The sequence below is a fragment of the Mustela putorius genome, unplaced genomic scaffold (assembly GCF_011764305.1).
Source record: "Mustela putorius furo isolate JIRA1106 unplaced genomic scaffold, ASM1176430v1.1 tig00003976_pilon_pilon_pilon, whole genome shotgun sequence".
In the NCBI taxonomy this organism is placed as follows: domain Eukaryota; kingdom Metazoa; phylum Chordata; class Mammalia; order Carnivora; family Mustelidae; genus Mustela; species Mustela putorius.
The window spans coordinates 7554231-7572112 of NW_025422118.1; the positions used below are offsets into that span (position 1 = coordinate 7554231).

The window sequence follows — 17882 nt, forward strand, 5'->3', positions numbered from 1 at the left end:
TGATCACATACAGTTAGCAAGCCAGAGCTCCATTAACACACAAATATTCATTGTACTTAGTAACCACTCATCCATTCATCTATTCGTTTATTCCTTGAATTACTAAAATGTGCCAAACCACAAGTATTTGCAAAGATTCAGAAAACAACCAGCCTGTCATCGAGGTGTTTTGTATGGAAACATAAACAGGCATCCAACTCACTACGCAGATGACCACCAGCTATGAAACTCTGATACCATTACAGATATGCACACATTGGGGAAAACATTTGTGTAGGTTAGGAAATTCAGAAGCTCTCATTTTGGAGGTGAGGATTTTAGCTAAGGGAGGTGGTGGTGATGGTGAGGGGAGAGATGCATTGAAAACATGTTAAGGCACACATTGCCAAAAAATATGGTCTTCAGATTTTTATTTTCTACATCTTATTTACTTCAGATGCATTTTATTGACAAATCAGCTTAAGAAGAAAGTACAAAAGGCACTTGTCAAAGACTAACTGCTCTAATCTTCATTAATTTTACCTATGAAAATTCCATAATTCTTTCTAGCAAGAAAAGAAAAAAAATACAGAACCGGACTGTATGTATTGCTGATTATTCCTGGCTACCAAGAGATAGACTTCACCACAACTGAGACAGCCTGCATACACATAAGAACAACAAATATTCCAAACAAATGTATCCCTCTTTATCTCAGTCTACCATAGTTAGAAGCACTCTTATTAGCTAAGGTCTGACTCATCCTGATGCTGAGATAAAATCCATATGTGGTAACGTACCAGGTGTAGAAAAAGCATCCTTCAAAGTTGTCTTGGGAATGTTAAAAAGAACAGAAACTGCCATTCTGAATGTCAAAGCAGTAACCAAATCACATACCATCCTCATACTGAGAGATTAAGAAATGATTTGGTGGTCTTCTTTCGAGTCAGCTCAATAAACACAAAGCACTACTATGGAAGTTCTCCGGAGACATTGCTGTCAAGGGCCTTGGGGTGCTGCAGTTACGATGGGTGTCCAGAAGCTCTGGCCTGTGTTCGAAAAATAACAAAATATGTGCTGTTCTCACATTATCCAAAGCACTGAAGGTATGTCACAGGGAGAATCAGAATCTGCTACCCAGATGTCAACATTCTGAAAAGATAAGAACAGAAGAACTGAAGTATTTGGTTTAGTATTCAGATAACTGGTTGTTCCTCTTTCAAAACGGTAGAGACAGAGAGGAACAACAGGGATTTGCAGACTAACAGAAGCACTGTGAGGAATACGGCTTCTACCTGGAGAATTCCCTGGAGTGATTATTTTTTGCGTCTCTACTGGGATTTTGTTCTCCTTAATACTTTCCTATATTTTCAGATTTCTTCTAATAAACACACACTTTCAAATTTAAGGGAAAAAAGACTTGCACCTAAAAGAACCACTCAGAGTAAGTACAGTTAAGCTCCCCTGGGCTCCCTAGTTGCACTAATCTAACCATTTAGCCGATTCGTGACTTCCAGGATGGAAAAGAGAATGCCACCTCCTGAAACTCCCACCGCCAGCCCTGCTGGCTCACGGACTTAGCCTCTCAATGTTCTCCTGCCTGGAAGCTTCCAGCAGTGGAGGAGACACTCAAGAGTTCACCTTCATGACTTACAAGTAAGAGCAAGGTGGAATGCTCACTCCAGAACTGTAACCACTGCAAGGCCATCCCTTGAACCGAAGCATTTTGTAGCTGGTACCCCCTTATTTCCACTTGTTTTCCTATAACTGTCCTCTTTTGAAGCTTCAACTCAAATGCCTACAATCCTTAAGTTCTCTTCTGATTATACAGATTCCAAATATACAGCATCATTCACTAAGAGACCCAGCCTACTTTTAACCTAGCAAAGCTTCCCTAATGTGGGACCTTTTTTTTTTGTTTAAGGGTTTATTGATTTGGGGCGCCTGGGTGGCTCAGTGGGTTAAGCCTCTGCCTTCGGCGCAGGTCATGATCCCGGGGTCCTGGGATTGAGCCCCACATCGGGCTCTCTGCTCAGCAGGAAGCCTGCTTACCCCTCTCTCTCTGCCTGCTTGTGATCTCTCTCTCTGTGTCAAATATATAAATAAAATCTTTAAAAAATAAAAAAATTTAAAAAAAAGAATTTGTTGATTTGACAGAGAGTGAGAGAACTTGGAGAGAGAGCACAAGCAAAGAGAGCACAGAGGGAGAGGGGGAAGCAGGCTCCCTGCTCAGCAGGGAACCCCATGTGGGACTCGATCCCAGGAACCTGAGATGGTGACCCGAGCCGAAGGCAGAGGCTTAAGCCACCAAGCCACGGAGGTGCCCCAATGTGGGACCTTTGTATACTTACACCAGGTTCTTCAGCTAATTTAGGCTAGCGTGATAACAGCTAACTTGTGGAAGTGTGTTACCATTCCCATACATTTTGTTAGAAGGAGTAACACAATGATTCTATCACAATGAATTATACACCAAAATGGTGGAATGACAGAACATATTTATAAGCTTACATAAAAGTTTTGGTTGTTGCCTGCCTGGTGCTGCATTCAGAATATCTTGGAAACCTAATGTATTCCAAACACGGCCCTGTGTTAGGTGTTGAGAAGATACAGTACAACAGAAAATTGCCTCTGACCTCAGGTGGTAAAAATCAAGAGCAAGAGAGGCTTATACGTATTTTAAAAAACCAGAATATGGTCTGATTGGTGCAGTATCAGAAGTGATGTCAAGTTATGGAAACACAGTATTCAACAAAAATAAGTTAATCTCTAGGAGTAGGGAAGATTCAGAGATAGTGAATTAAGGATTGAGGAGAATGTATTTAATTACATTCAGAAAGGAATTCCTAAGCACAACCCAAAGGAGCTAAGCATAATAAGACTGAAAACACTGATTACATTAAACCTGAGATTAAAGTTCATGAGAAAAATAACATAAAGTATTCAAGTTATTAGAATATACCATAAAGTAAGAAAAAACAAAAACAAAAACTAGAAGAAACTTCAATCACACATAACACATTAAGGATTTTATATCTATAAAACATGTATGACACATATACACTCAAAACTACTACAATTGAGTAAGCTACAATCATAGGGAAAAAATGAGCAGAAGACTTGAGTAGGTGTTTGTCGGAAGAAATATAAATGGCAATGAGATATATGAAGAATGTTAAACTTCATTAGCAATCAGAAATATGAAAATTAAGTCCGTGTGGAGAAAATCATATTGTAACCCACTCAAAATGAGCAGACACCTCCAGGCCTATTAATATCCAATGGTAGCTGATGGGAAATGATGAGAACTTACATTTTGCTGAAAAATGATGTGGCATCGTCCAGAAAATTTAACATGCTCACACTCTAGGTCTTAGTAATCTCCTCTCAGATAGGTAAGAAACACTTAAAAATGGGTATCTGGCATGGCCTAACAAAGTTCCTGGGAGCAGTTTTCATAAGAGAAAAAAGAAAAAACTTGAACAAGCCCAAATTTCACTGACGGCAACAACATAAGTCAATTACGGTTGAGTCACACCACGGAATATTGTATCTGAGGGAAGTGAACCAACGGTATGCGTAATAACAGAGATGAAACACAATCTTGTGACAAACGACTGCTGAGAAATATGTAGACTCTAATTTAAATACATCTCAAGAAGAAACAGAAGTAAACTGTGTCTGTGTCAAAGTACATACATATTTGTTGAAGCTGTTTTTTTTTTGTTGTTGTTGTTGTTGTTTTAGAGACAAGGAGAGGTTGAGCATTGCTTGGGCAGAAGAACCCGAGCGGTGCATTATGGAAGAAACACACATGTTGACAGTTAACATGTCAACCGTGCCCTGCTTCTTACGTGTGGTGCTACGTGGACAAATACCCAGTTTAATTTGATTTTTTTTAAATCACTCATATAAAATGTCTTACAGTTTGTATTTGAATTCACAGACCAATAAGGAACCACTGGCAGTTGTGAACAGGGCAGTATTATTAGAAATATCCGTGTTCAGAAGAGTTCCTACACCAAGATGCCTGGAATGGGAATGGCGTCCCCACTTATTTCTGCGTCAACAACAGTGGTGCTGCCTGTTGCCCAACACTGCAGAAGGAGCTACACTGCCTATATCCTTCAGACACCAAGACTAGTAAAAAGATATTAATCCGTTCATAAATAGGACCACTTATCCGTTACATCATGGGCCTAGAAGATGTTCGGTAACATTTCAAGGGGATAGGAATCTCTATCTGTGGGCCCTTTGCTTTTGTCCAGAAGGGAAAATTGGTAGAACCTCCAAACCTCGATTCTTAATACCTAATTCCTCTCAAATAATGTCATCCCTTTTAGTAATACCCCAGTTGTCCCCTCCTAGCAGAAGTCGGGCTCCCAGAGGCTGAAAGGTGTTGCGCCAGCATCCAGCTTCATTCATCCAAGTCATCTGGGGAGCATCATGGAAAGACAACACCTAACACAGAAGGGGAGGCAAATGGCGTATGGTCCCCTTCCATCCCCTAGGACAGTGATTTCCAAGTCAATTCTCCAAATTTCAAAACAAGATCAGAGTCTGTATTTGTACATAATCAATGCACCCATGAAATCAGTGGCTCTCAATCCTGCCTTCCCAAACTGAGAGTCACCTGGGAAGCTTAAAAACATATGAGTGGGTCATCCCCCAGGAGATTCCAACTCGACTGCTCTGAGTTAGAGGTCCCCGCAGACTGAGATTGTCAGAGAGATACTGTCTTCATGGTTGAAATCACACCCATGTGGACTTCTATAAACCAGGGCTACATAAACAACTTGGTGATCATCTTTCTATCTACTGTGTCTCGATAAAACTGTTTAAACATACTTTAAACTGTTAAACATCAGTTTGAAGCTAAAACAAACAAAAAAAAGGTTAATATGCCCACACACCTTCAAAATACCTGCGTAAGATTTTTCTCCCCCATCTGGGCTGACAACACTACAGAAGTCTGCCTTTCTGCTGGGTTTGAAAAAAAAACAACGTTGGGTGAGGACCAGGGATTTGCTGGTCTAAAACCTGACCACCATTTCCAGCAGCAAAAGCCCTCACTGGTAATTGCTTAAAAAAAAAGGAAATAAAATAAATAAAATAACAAAACCTGAATACTCCACACCTAACCTCCAAGAATCGGAAGTTTACTAAACCCCGTGTGTTTCACACTTGCCCAGCAAGGTGGCTGGGATGTGAAGCATCGCCATGATCCGGTCACCCAAGATTCCAGCTTCAACCACAGGGATGGCATTGTGTAAGTTATCCCAGCCTTCAGACGGGCAAAATTCACTTGAAAATGAGGAAAAATAGGGACTCCAGGAGAAGGGGCAACTGAAGCCTTTAAATTTATATCCAGTAGTTCTCTTTGAATGCAGATTTATAGCCTTTTGTGGGCATCAGAAGCACGAGGCTGTCAACATCAAAAGCTCTCTTAGAAGAACCACAAGTCAAATGTTGATGCTCATTTGAAATCTGCCCCACCCCGTGTCCTAAGTGTCCAACCTTGACATCTACCTGAATACCACCAACTCATAACAGGCCCAGCGGACCATTCAAACTGGAAAAGGTTACTTTCTCACCACACCTCAAGACCTAGCTTTACACACGGAAAACTGGAAATTGGAAGTGATTTATTTACCCAGATAAGAATTTGTAGCTGTGCGGCAAATGCCCTTCCAAAACCATATCCTTTGTGTAAAGCGTAACTCACGGCACCAATATCACAATTAGTAGAAATGTAGTTACTATAATATTCTTTCCTGTGTACAGATTTTTAAAGGAATGACATTTAGAAAGTACTTAGGACATACTAGTGATTGTAGCAGATCCTCGATACTGGTATTTGTTCATACTAAACACATTTATTTCCAAGGATGCAGGAGTAATTGAGACAAAAGCTTAAGGTCACCCCAAATTTCCTCCTAACATGGAACAAACCCATAATGTAAATCCTTTGTATGATATTAATTAGCTCTGCTACACTGAACTAACCTGAGCCCCTCAAATCAAAACCTTAACGTTCTCTAAGAACTAAGCCAAGAAGAGAAATCTATATTATTTCAAAGGTGTTTAGAAAAATACAAACATTTTAAATAAAAGGAAGACATCTTTTAACACAGAGGGAAAATGATCAATAGTCTTTAGTCTTCTGGTATCATTTCTTTTGAATTCTTCTGTGCCTCTATTGATCACTTTTGTTATTATAGCCCCGGAAAGGAAAAGAGGGAAGAATGACATTGAGAAAGTGAAGAACTGGACTCACAGGCAAGCACCAATGAGAAGACCTATAAAAGTCAAGAAAGCTACTTTGCTTCTCTAGACTTTGGTTGTTCTTGTAAAAATCTGGGCTTTGGCCTAGAAATTTTAGGGTTTTATTTAGGGATATAATTTTATGATTTTCCTCTACAAGTGGGAAACAGAAGTACATAGAAACTGGGTGATCAAATTAATGTTTATCAAACGTAAAACGGATGGTCACAAAAATGCTTTCTGTCTTCTGCTTTGAGGCAGTGCCCTTCCACAAAGCTAGACGACATTTTAGAAGCGCAGCTCAAAGAAAGAGGAGTACTGAATGTGAGAAGAGATTGTCTCCTGGATCCCTTCAATGTCTTCACAAAATACACCAAGGTCACTGAGACAAACCAGAAGACTGAGTGTTCTACATAGTGAGTTTTGTTTATCAAAGGTGTTTTATTAAAATAATGTGAGAAGACTTGGAACCTGGAAACCTAAAATTTCATAAATCTCGTTTCTATTGGAAAGAAAAAAATCAGTCACTCTAGCAACTGTAAGTACCTGCCCCCCACTGAGCAAAAATGAGCCACCGTGGGGTTGAGGGGGGTCCTAACCCTTTCGGCCATTTTCCATGCAAACCCACCTCGGTTGCTAGAACTGCTCATGTAGGCTTTAGTTTACAACTACTGATTGAAGAGAAACTGATACCTGGAATTAAATGTTTTATGGTATTGGTACATTCCTCAAAATGGCTAAGTCAAGGCTTACCACCATCCTTCCTGAAGTCCCACTAACTTGTCCTGAAAATTCTACTTCCACAGCATTTTTTATTGAAGGTTTTGTTGCATATTTAAAATGCCAAGAAATGCTTCCTAGAATGATAAAAAACACTGTGAATGAAAGGGACTGAAAACAATGGAGAGCGCCATAGAATGTTAAGAGCACACAGGCACTTTAAAGGTGATTTAGTCATTTTTTCTCACAGAAGAAATAAAAAAAAAAAAAAACAGAGAACGAAGCAACATGTTCAAGGACACGTGATCACGCGCTTCTGAGGCTCATCACACTGCTTAAAGGAGAAGCAAGTGACTTGAGGAAGAAACAGACAGGGGGCCCGGGTGGCACAGCTGGTGAAGCATCAGGGTTTCAGCTCAGGGTCATGAGATTGGGCCCCACATCAGGCTCCGTGTCGGCTTGTGATTCTCTCCCTGCCCCCCACTCCCGTGCTCACATCCGCGCATGCACACTCTCTCACTCTCTCTCTCTCAAATAATCTTTAAAAAAAATACAGACAGGGCGCCTGGGTGGCTCAGTGAGTTAAAGCCTCTGCTTTTGGCTCAGGTCATGATCCCAGGGTCCTGGGATCGAGCCCCGCATCACATTGGGCTCTCTGCTCAGCAGGGAGCCTGCTTCCCTTCCTCTCTCTCTGCCTGCCTCTCTCTGCCTACTTGTGATCTCGGTCTGTCAAATAAATAAATAAATAAAATCTCTTTTAAAAAATTCAACAAATAAATAAATTTTTAAAAGTTTAAAAATACAAAGATGTGGGGTTAGATGAGAGATACCATGGAGAAAGAGAGAATGGGAGTACCTAAATTAAGAAGCTGACTCAGAAGTCAAAATTAAATCGACATCTCACATAAAAGTGTTATTAATGTCATTTAAATTAACAGCATAGAACTTTAATGATCTAAGTTTGCTATAAGGATGATATATGACATTCCACTAATATATAATATATACGCAGATACCCATGCATTAAAACACTTATCAACTTGACAATTATTAATAATTGCCTATGTAAGTGATGGTCTTCTCTGCTGCAGGATGTGATACGGTAGAGCTGTCTTTCCACAGTACCAGTCCAGAGGTCGAAATGCACCTCAAGCTGTCTGTTAAACTTGAAAAAATATTAAATGGGCTGTATGAGTTTTCCTTTTCTTTTTTATATATTTTTTTTGCTTTATTTTTGCCCTAATGTAAAATTTAAAAAAAGAAACAAAGAAATTAATGACAAATCTTTTATTCAGCTTCATTTCTTTAAACCAAACCTCTGAACACTTATATCCCACCCACACACCTCACACCGACAAAAACATGTGAACCTCCTGATTGTTTTTGTTGTGTGGTTTTTTGGTTTTTTTTTTTTTTTTCCGTAGGAAAACAACTTTGGAAATCTGATGTAATCAGTGTAGCTTCTGGTCCCAAGACTAAGGTAGATACAAGGGTTGTAGATTTAGATGCAGGAAAGTTAAACTTTTTCCAGCCCCTTTGAAAACAGGTTTTCAAAGAATTTTATATTGCCTGGCAAAGAATTTTATTCGGTGGTCTGTATTTTTGGGCCCTATCTCTTTTTTTAAAGACAGGCTGGAAAATTCTTGAAGACACACTGATGAAAATTATTACTGGAAGTCCAACTGCCTTGTGCCATGGCACTACCTTCAAATGCAAATTGAAAGACTTTAATCTTGCTTTAAAAGTATATGCAGAACAAAAAAATGAAGCACATACACTCAAAATTAATAATAAAGATAAGGTATTTAGAAAGCCATGCAGATGGAGGGGCTTGTGTTCTATTTCTAAAATGTCTGGCTTATAATGGCATCTTCAAAAATAAAACCAGAGGACTAATTTGTGATTTTTACCTACTTTAATGAACACTTTCATTCCTTTGATTAAGTACATCTTATTGCCTGGCAAGTGTCTCAGAATATCTGACATACAACCTACTCCATAGCACGTCATAGTGATACAGTCACAATTTTACTTCCCTCCAATCACTTCTGACACAATTCCTAGGCAGGGCCACCTCTGTTTATAACCATGAGAAGTGTAATACCAATAGACGGAAAAGCAATACAGGTTACCGTTTTTTTTTCCCCCTCAACCAAAATTTTTATTCATGTATTTCACACATGTTCACGCATCCACCATCCACGGCCCTGTCTCAAGTGTAATGACAGCAAAATGCTGTATCATCCGGCTCGGGTCTGATCAGTCCATCCGGTAAGAAAAAAGAATTACAAGGTAAAGAAGTCCAAAAGGCCCAGAAGCCATTTGGAGACTCAGCTTCTAGGCCTGGTACTATTTATTGCTCCCTGTCTGGCCTTGGTTGAAGAATCTCTAAATCTAATTTTATCATCTGTTCGTGATCAGGGCGGATGTGCAAATACAGAGTAATCACACTTGTGAACATCCCTTAAAAGTGTCAAGTCCCATGCAAATGAACGATTACTCAAAAAACTCATCCGTAAGAGTGTCACTCTTACACTTAACCATTTTTCTAGAATAGTCTGTCTAGGCATAGAGCCTTTCCAACCCTTCAAGGGGAAAAAAAAAAAAAAAAAAAAAAAAAAAATATATATATATATATATATATATATTCTCTTACAGTCATTTAATTCTTTCTCTGGCAATTAAACTTTCCTAAGTTATCTTATCACAATATTGAATACGTTCTAGGAACTTCCACCTAAATAGTATTCATACCTTAACAAAATGAGGTCGGAGTCAAATATTGGTTGGTGTAGGCTATTGGACAACAACTGCCAGGGGCTGGGTGAGTAATGGCAAGCACAATGGGCCCTTCAAGTACAGGGAGCTACCTTGCAGCAGAGAGAGAGACCCCAAACACCAGCTCCTACACAATGCCCTGAGAGCAACAACCCAGCTAGCTGGGGAGCCTCAGTACGCTCTGTGAACAGTGCTCTGTTTCGTTTTTGTTTTTGTTTTGAACAGACTGGTTTTACTCTACCTCTTCCTTAACTATACCCTCGTTCTCTCATTATCCTAAATTCCAGATCATTTTCCAGGCACCTACAGTCAAGAGATATGATAGAATGAAGAAGTGATCGCAAAATCTGACTTTGGGCAAACTGCTCAACTTCCTGGGGACTCAGGTTCCTCTTTATTATGTGCAATAAATTAGATGCAAATATCCATCCTCAATTCCTTCAAAACAGGTTTCAAGACTTTCCAAATAGTGCATCTGTCTTTATAAATGCTGGAAGCTGGACTATATATTATCTCAGAATGGAGCTCCTGAATGTGTTCGTTTTATGAGTGGCTGCGTGTCTGTCTGAGTTAAAACTGACATTTGTGTTGGCCTCTTCCTCTGTTGGCATTTTAAAAATAGACTTACACCGAATTCCACTCCTTACTGCCTCACACTTGAAAAACTATATTGAAAATACAAACTCTGAATTACTATCCCATACGGCCCTACAACTAAAGAGGGATGGGGTCCCTGGATGGGGTCATCTAGAAGCCTGTGAGAAATGCAGAACCTCAGCCCCCTCTGCGGGCTGAGTAAATCAGAAGGTGCATTTGAAGGAGATCTGCAGTGATTCATATGCACATTAACATCTGAAAAGCACTGATTTGTGAGTTTCAAAGATATTACCAGCTTAGCTTCCATAACCCAGGATCATTTGGTTTCCCCTCCTCTCCGAGTAGATTTTATTAAATTAAATTCAAACAAAGATGGTAAGTCCTAAGTAAGTACTGTGGCTAGCAGAAGCCACCAATCACTTTCACACTACTCCCGACAACACGCACACAAATATATTCAGAGGCAAATTTCTCATCCAATATTTAGAAAATAAATTTGCTTTTATAGTAAGTTATCAAAATCTGTGAATGATATTACACAAAACACGGCTACGCCAGCGTGAGTTGAGCCTTTGAAGGATGCAGAAAGATTTCTTCCCAGGCTTGCCTGCCAACCACCTACCTTCTGAAATTTCTGCAGGATTACTTTGCTGTGGACTCACCCGATTTGAGAAATTACAACATTTGATTTTAGATACCAACAAAGCATCTGAGAAATTCTTATTCAAGCTTCACATTGCTGCAGTGATGCTCTCCCCCCCCCCCCATGATTTCTCTTAGCCTTACAATGCTAGCTTGGGTGGGTGGGATACTGGCGTGCTAAGGTCTCTCTTTTCTGGGGAGGAAGGCCCTTCTGCACCTTATGAACCAGAAACTTGGGGACAGAGAGTCAAAATCTGCATTAAGTGAAGCTGTCGTTGACCAAACTTGGAAGGCAGCTTTTGGCTTTCCAGTTTCCTTATTTATGAAGAAAGTAACTGGTCATAGAGGAAGAATTCGGGCCTCGCCTTGTTCGTCTTGTGAGTAACAACATCAGGAAATGCTCTGAGTCCTGGAGTGGTTTGATATACCTGAAAAGCATCACATGGGTGGTGTTGTTTCTACTCAAGCCCCAGAAACACAACCCAGGACTCCTGCCGCCAATTTCTAGTTCAGTGAAGTCGGTCCGTCCTGCACACGCACGCCCGCTTTCAGAAGAATATACTGCAAAAGCACCGCAGAGTTCACAGCAGATTTCTAAGGCAGTCCAAAGGGAATACGTGAACATCCGCCTAATTCTGAAAATTATCTACGCACAGCATGGGTGTGCGCCCGGTAAGGCCATACGATGCAATGTGGCACAAACAATTAAAAGTTCTTCTCAAAGTGGAAATGCAAAATAGAACGAATATCTATTTTCTATAAATGAATCGAGCCATCTGCCTCGAAAGAGCAGCAGCAGGAGTACCCAAAACAGCAGAAACAGCAGCCTCTGGTGTTAACAATCTACTCTCAAATCTCATGCTCCACATTTCGCCGGCAAACAAGGCTAAAAATACAAGACATGCAACAAATACTCTCTTGGGATCTGCCATTCCATGGATGGCGCATTCAATCAGAGTAATATTTTCTGTTGAAATTCAAAATTGAAAAAAAAAAAAAAAGGCAAGCTATCATATTAGAAGCTGGCGTTCAGAATTTTAAGTGTGGTTCCAATCCCAAAGTATATTAAGCTGAATGGTGAGAGGGTGGTTGTTTTCGTACAACACAAATCTCTGAGATTTATCTGAATGTATTTATAGATTTATTTAAGCTACTCTGAATTCCTCTACAACTCTCACAGTGATAGAGAAATAATTTTAGTCCTTTTGTCACCAAAATATAAGGGTCGTTTTATTTTTGGCATAGTTTAGGAAACAGTCCTTGTTGTAGGCTCTGGGGCAGGATGGTGTAAGTTCGAATCCAGGCTCCTCTGTCAGATCTCTGTGACCTTGCACAAGTTATATCAGCCCTCTTTACTTTCCTTTTCTTCGATTATAAGAATACTACTTACCTCAGGGTGCAATTTTTTTTTAAGTTTTTATTTATTTATTTGACAGACAGAGATCACAAATAGGCAGAGAGGCAGGCAGAGACAGAAGGGGGAAGCAGAGTCCCTCCTGAGCAAGGAGCCAGCTGCAGGGCTCGATCCCTCCCAGGACCCTGGGATCATGACCTGAGCCGAAGGCAGAGGCTTAACCACTGAGCCACCCAGGCACCCCCTCATAGTGGTATTTTAAAGACTAAATGAGCTGACAGATGTAAAGCATTTAGGATAATCAATGGCACACACTAAATACAATAACTGCTATGATTATTTTGCACTCAAGGCTACAAAAATGCCTCCTCTTAAGGAACAGGCATGAAGTGAAGAGCGGCAGCAATCGGATGGTGAGTTCTCATGCCAAAAGCGGCCATTTAGCAAATGAGGGAGGCGAGCTGCTCAGCGGTCTTCACCTAGAGTTTGCCGTTCTCACTACAGTCAAGTCCCTGCTGGCCATGCGGTCATGCCATCAGTTCATGAAGTCATCAGGACGGGGAGGAGGACAGAAGAGAAGACAACGACATGGCTGGTCAATGGCTGGCACTTTCCTGAGTATGGGATTAGGATTAATGGCAAAAGTGCAATCGAAAGGCATCCGCGGGGCGCCTGGGTGGTTCAGTGGGTTAAGCCTCTGTTTTCAGCTCAGGTCATGATCTCATGGTCCTGGGATCAAGCCCAAGATCGAGCCCAGCATCAGGCTCTCTCTGTTCAGCAAGGAGCCTGCTTCCCCCCCCACCAACCCCCCACACCCCACCTCTCCACCCACTTGTGATCTCTCTGTCAAATAAATAAATAAAATCTTAAAAAAAAAAATGCATCCCCATCAGGACTTTGTCAGTGTGTGTGTCTGTCCTTTACAGGGACACCTGTATCTCCACTACCACCTTCTTTAAGAGGATGCTACAGAATATAACTTTCTTTGTACATATACCTGTCTTTGGGATTAGACGTGAATGTGTGTAGCCTGGGTCTCTAACCTTCATATTAAAAAAAGAAGAAAAGGCACAAGAGATGGTATCAAATATTCACTACCTCCTGTACAACTAATTCCTTGAGAAAATCTTTAGAGTTGCAACATTTTAAGCTAGGTACTATACATAGTGAAGGCAGACCACAAAGTCAGGATAGAGAGAAACGTGCTTCCCTAACTAGTAAGAGGCAGGGTCTGGGGCTACGTGACTCACCCAGTTGTACAGTTCTGAGAGCTCAAGGAGGATTCCGGCCCCATAGGTTTTCCCACCCTATGGGCCACCACTTCCAGAACCACACACCTGTCAAAGACTGAGGAAAGCCATTTATTTTTCATAGTAAGACCCTGCAAAAGAACAACTTTCTTTCTAAGGGCCAGATTAGAACAAATAATCTCTTCTTAAGAACTAAAATACTTGAAGGCATTTCTTTTTATTTATTTGTTTGTTTGACACAGAGAGAGAGAGAGATCACAAGTAGGCAGAGAGGCGGGGTGGGGGGGTGGGGGGTGGGAGTGGGGGGGAGCAGGCTTCCCGCTGAGCAGAGAGCCTGATGCGAGGCTCAATCCCAGGACGGGAAGACCTGAGCCACCCAACTGCCCCGCTTGAAGGCATTTCTTGAGCAGAATACTTTGTCAGGCAGGAAAACCAGCAGCCGTAGGACTGTTCAAGCTAAAAGCACAACCCAAAAAGTTAGAATAAGACATTCCTGGGAGGAAAGTGGGAGAAAAGGCACTTTCCTCATAGCACTCTGGAGGGAGAGTTTTTTGAGGAACAGGAGCAGAATGAGAAAGGCCAGAGAGGGGAATTGGGGGTTGGGGGAAATGGGGGGTATATAAAGTTCATTAAGAAGGAAATGACTATGGATTTTAAAACACATGAACCAGGTAGATAAATGGATTTAAGTATGTGTAAACGGTCTGACCCTATTATGCCCAGAAAATAAATGTGTACCTCTCTTGCCTTTATTGCATTACTAAAGCGATTATAAGGAAGGTGTCATTGTCCAGGACATTTTTTAAAGCAGTGAACTGTGTGGAAGTTTAGCCTATTTAAGATTACCTCACTCGCTGCCTTTAGATGAGGATATCTTTATGTACAGTATCTAATACGGGAATCACAACCAGATCTACAGCACTACTCCCGTTTTCTCAAAGAACAAAAACAAATCAACATGACAACACGATGTGGATTCAATTAGCACTTGGCAGGTCATGAATAACTTTTAAACAACCTTCTTTTAAGTTGGAAAGTGTTAAGATATACAGTAATCATGGTACCAAAGTGCTTTCCTTACAGTAGGCCAGCAGTCAGGAACATAAATCTGAAAAGGTAAGTCTTGTTTGCAAAGGAAGGAACCAGAACATTTCTCCTTGGGCCATACCAGTTTCTATGGGCAGTCCTTTGTCCCAAGCATCTTCCTCTTCCAGTATATTCATTTAAAGCCCATCACCTGAAACCTCCCTCTGATTTTCAGATGGTTTTACATTAAGTATGGAGAAGAAAAGGAAAAATAAAAGAAAGTTGGTGCACTCATCTTGCAAACAAAAGCATAAGTCATTATAAAGAAAATGCTACTGAATTGTTAAATATTCTTAGATCATCAACGCAAACTGCATAATTCTATACACCCTGTGGTTTGGGGGGAGGGGGCAGAATACCTTGGTTCAAATCAACATGGAAAGACTTGCCAAAAAAACCCACCTATTTCATTGGATAAAGAAGAACAACCTGGGGCTAACCCCACAGAGTCTGGTGAGACGACTCAACAAACATACCATAAGAGTGCAACTCATCCTGCTTTTAATGAATGGGCAGAACTTAAGGATCACTGAAACACACCCTTTGTTCTGAAAACTCCATGGTGCCCACCTGCCCAAAACCGGGTGCATGCAGCTTCACAGGTTCCAGAGCTGGCTTACGACTCATTTCATATAGAATCCCTGACAGATGCTAAGGAAAGGGCTTCATACCACCCCCCCCCAAAACATAAAATACTACAAGGGAAATATTAGGCAGATTTACTGCTCTACTCCATGTGTCTTGAACATTACTATGATCTGTGCAAGACATTTTGTTGTAAATAAGCCTGCAGAGTGTACAGTATGTTTTCTAGAAGACCTTTAAAGAACAGCTTGCAGACAAGAGGTGCTAGCCTTACTTTCACAGCCAGCAAAACTCCATCCAAGAGGCTTCTGGCATGTCCCCACCTCTCGTTGGGGGCTAGCTTCAATACAACTCCACCAACCAAATTCCAAGGGGTCAGTACTCAGAGTCAGGTGCTCTTAGGTATTTCCACATCAAACAGCAACTGGGAATTCAGACACTTAGAAAATTTAGAAAAGAAAAGGCCCGCTTTTTCCCCAGAACAGTGCATTAAAACCAACTCAGAGCTGACTTTGCAAGGAGGCATTCTCCATAGTAAATTAAATGGCTGAAGCTTGTGATTCTTCCAGCAAAGGGAAAGAACCAGGCTTCACCAGAACCCAGAGTGTGCAATCACCGAGGCTCATTTTTAAACCTTTGCTGCCTTTTAAGAAGCCTGCTCCACCAAAAACAAAAACAAAAACAAAGTTTTCAGTCAATGAAATGCAAATTGTCACTGAACAGGACCATAAACAAAGCTTCTATCTACCTCTTTCCCTTTTTTTTTTTTTTTTAAATTCTTCATTCTAGGCATCCTGACTGCTTTTAACACACCGTTGGCCGTTGTAAAAATTAGATTACGTTGGTTCTTTTATGATTGTCGCCAGCCCCTTCCTCCCTCTTGTCTCCCGGCTACTCATTATGTTCAGGATAGCCAAGAGAGCAGAAGGTGAGGCGGTCAGCTCAGTTCCTCCCTCTTGCCAGACAAGCGTTAGGTAAATCATTCAGTGCAATTACATATTCTAAACCTAATGGATGGCACACAGGGAAGGAGAAAGGTAAAGACGGGCGGGAAGGAGAAGCTTCGGGATTATTTCTAAGGTAAAGCCACAATACTCAAGATATGTCTCAAATCGCTTCTGATCGTCTTCAAAACAAGTCGGCGGGATTTAGCTTTAACTTGATGCTCCCGGTTCTCATTCACAGTGGAGGTGAAACCAGTTGCAAAATTTCACTCTACTGGAGTCCGGAGGATCCAGGAAAACGGGGCTTGTCTTTCAAAGTCAGCAAGAAGCGGCGGTTTGAGCCCTGCGCTCCCTAGCTCCCTAGCTGGAGGCGGCACCGGGTAGCGGCCGGGTGAGCGGCCTCCGGCCAAATGCTTATCCCCGCTCCGCATGGCCAGCACAGCTAATCGTGGGGGGTGCACACAGCTCTCCCGGGCTCCCGCACACAGCGGCCTCCTCCAAAGAAAGCCCAGTGCTAAGACCTCGGGTTGGTGTCGCCCGTGGGTTGCCAAGCTCAGCGGACGTTAGCTTGGGTGTCGCTCCCCAAAGGGAAAAGGCTCCCTCTCCATTCAAGCCCACCCTACAGAGGCTCCCATCACCCCGCCCCTCTCCCAGGAACTCTCGGACACCACTGTGCGCGCCCACCCGTGGTCTCTCGTCTTACAGGCAAGTGGAGAGGGCACGGGAGAGCGAGATTGGAGTGAAGAGGTGGGTACCCCGGTCTGCAGCAACTGGGGAGTGCTCGGAAAACGGAGCAGGCGGTGGGCGTCAAGGGTAGGGGCCCCGGTCACAGCAACCTGTAGGATTGCGGCTGATCGCAAACTTGGGGTGGGAGGCAGCGGTCCCCTCCGAGGTCCTCCGCCCGATTCCCACCCTGTGGGGTCCGTGTTCGCAGAGGTGCAGCGCGCAACTTGGGAAGCCAGCGCCATGGGCGCGGGTCCCGCTGGGTCTCGCCGTCGTCCCCTCGCCTCTCCCCCGGCCCCGCCGCCCGCTCCGCCCGGCGCTTACCTCGGGCAGCCGCAGCCCCCGCCGCCCAGAAGCAGAGCCCCAGCCACGGGAGCCACCGGCGCGCCCCTCCAGCACCTCCTCCTGCGGCGGCCGCTCTCCCCATGGTCCTCGCCGTGCTCGGAGTCCGGCTCCTCTTCCACGCCCCGGGCGCCCGGGAGAAGCAAGGCGAGCCGAGGACCGAGACAAGCGGGTCCCGGAGGTCTTCGGCGAGTGACTGATCCACCGCGGCTCCCTACAGCCCCGGGGCAGGGCGCTCCGAGCCGCCGCTGGCCGGGCACCGGGAGCCAGCACGCGCCCCCATAGCCTCCCACGGCGGGGCGACCGCCGCCGCCACGGCCGCTGCCGGAGTCGCGCGTCCTTCCCGCAGCACCGCTCGCCGCGCTCCCGCCGCTGCCGGGTCCGGGACTACCGGGCGGAGGAGCGAGTCCGCATCGCTATGAGATCCCCGCGGCCGCCCCTTCTCCTCCCCTCGGAGCGGCAGCCAATGAGCCGGGCCGGGGCGGGGCGGCGGCGGGCCGCGCGGGGCGGGAGGCCGGGAGGCGCAGGTGAGCCCCGCGGTGGCGGCACGCGCCCTCGGGTTCCTCCACGCGCCGCAAATGGCCCTCGGTCGCGGGGAGAGGCAGCGGGTCCGGAGCC

At 43.4% G+C, this 17882-nt stretch overlaps 1 protein-coding gene across 7 annotated transcripts in view; it reads right to left on the reverse strand.

The window, feature by feature from the left end:
- The window catches only part of UNC5D (unc-5 netrin receptor D), a 538042-nt gene extending 520377 nt beyond the window's left edge, over window positions 1–17665 (reverse strand). For all 7 annotated transcript variants that reach the window (XM_004758268.3, XM_004758266.3, XM_013059292.2 and 4 more), the window contains exon 1: window positions 17247–17665. In XM_004758268.3, the coding sequence (XP_004758325.1) occupies window positions 17247–17349 (103 nt within the window). In that variant the 5' untranslated portion in view covers window positions 17350–17665. The remainder of the gene's footprint in view (window positions 1–17246) is intronic.
- Between the last annotated feature and the right edge of the window lie 217 nt (window positions 17666–17882).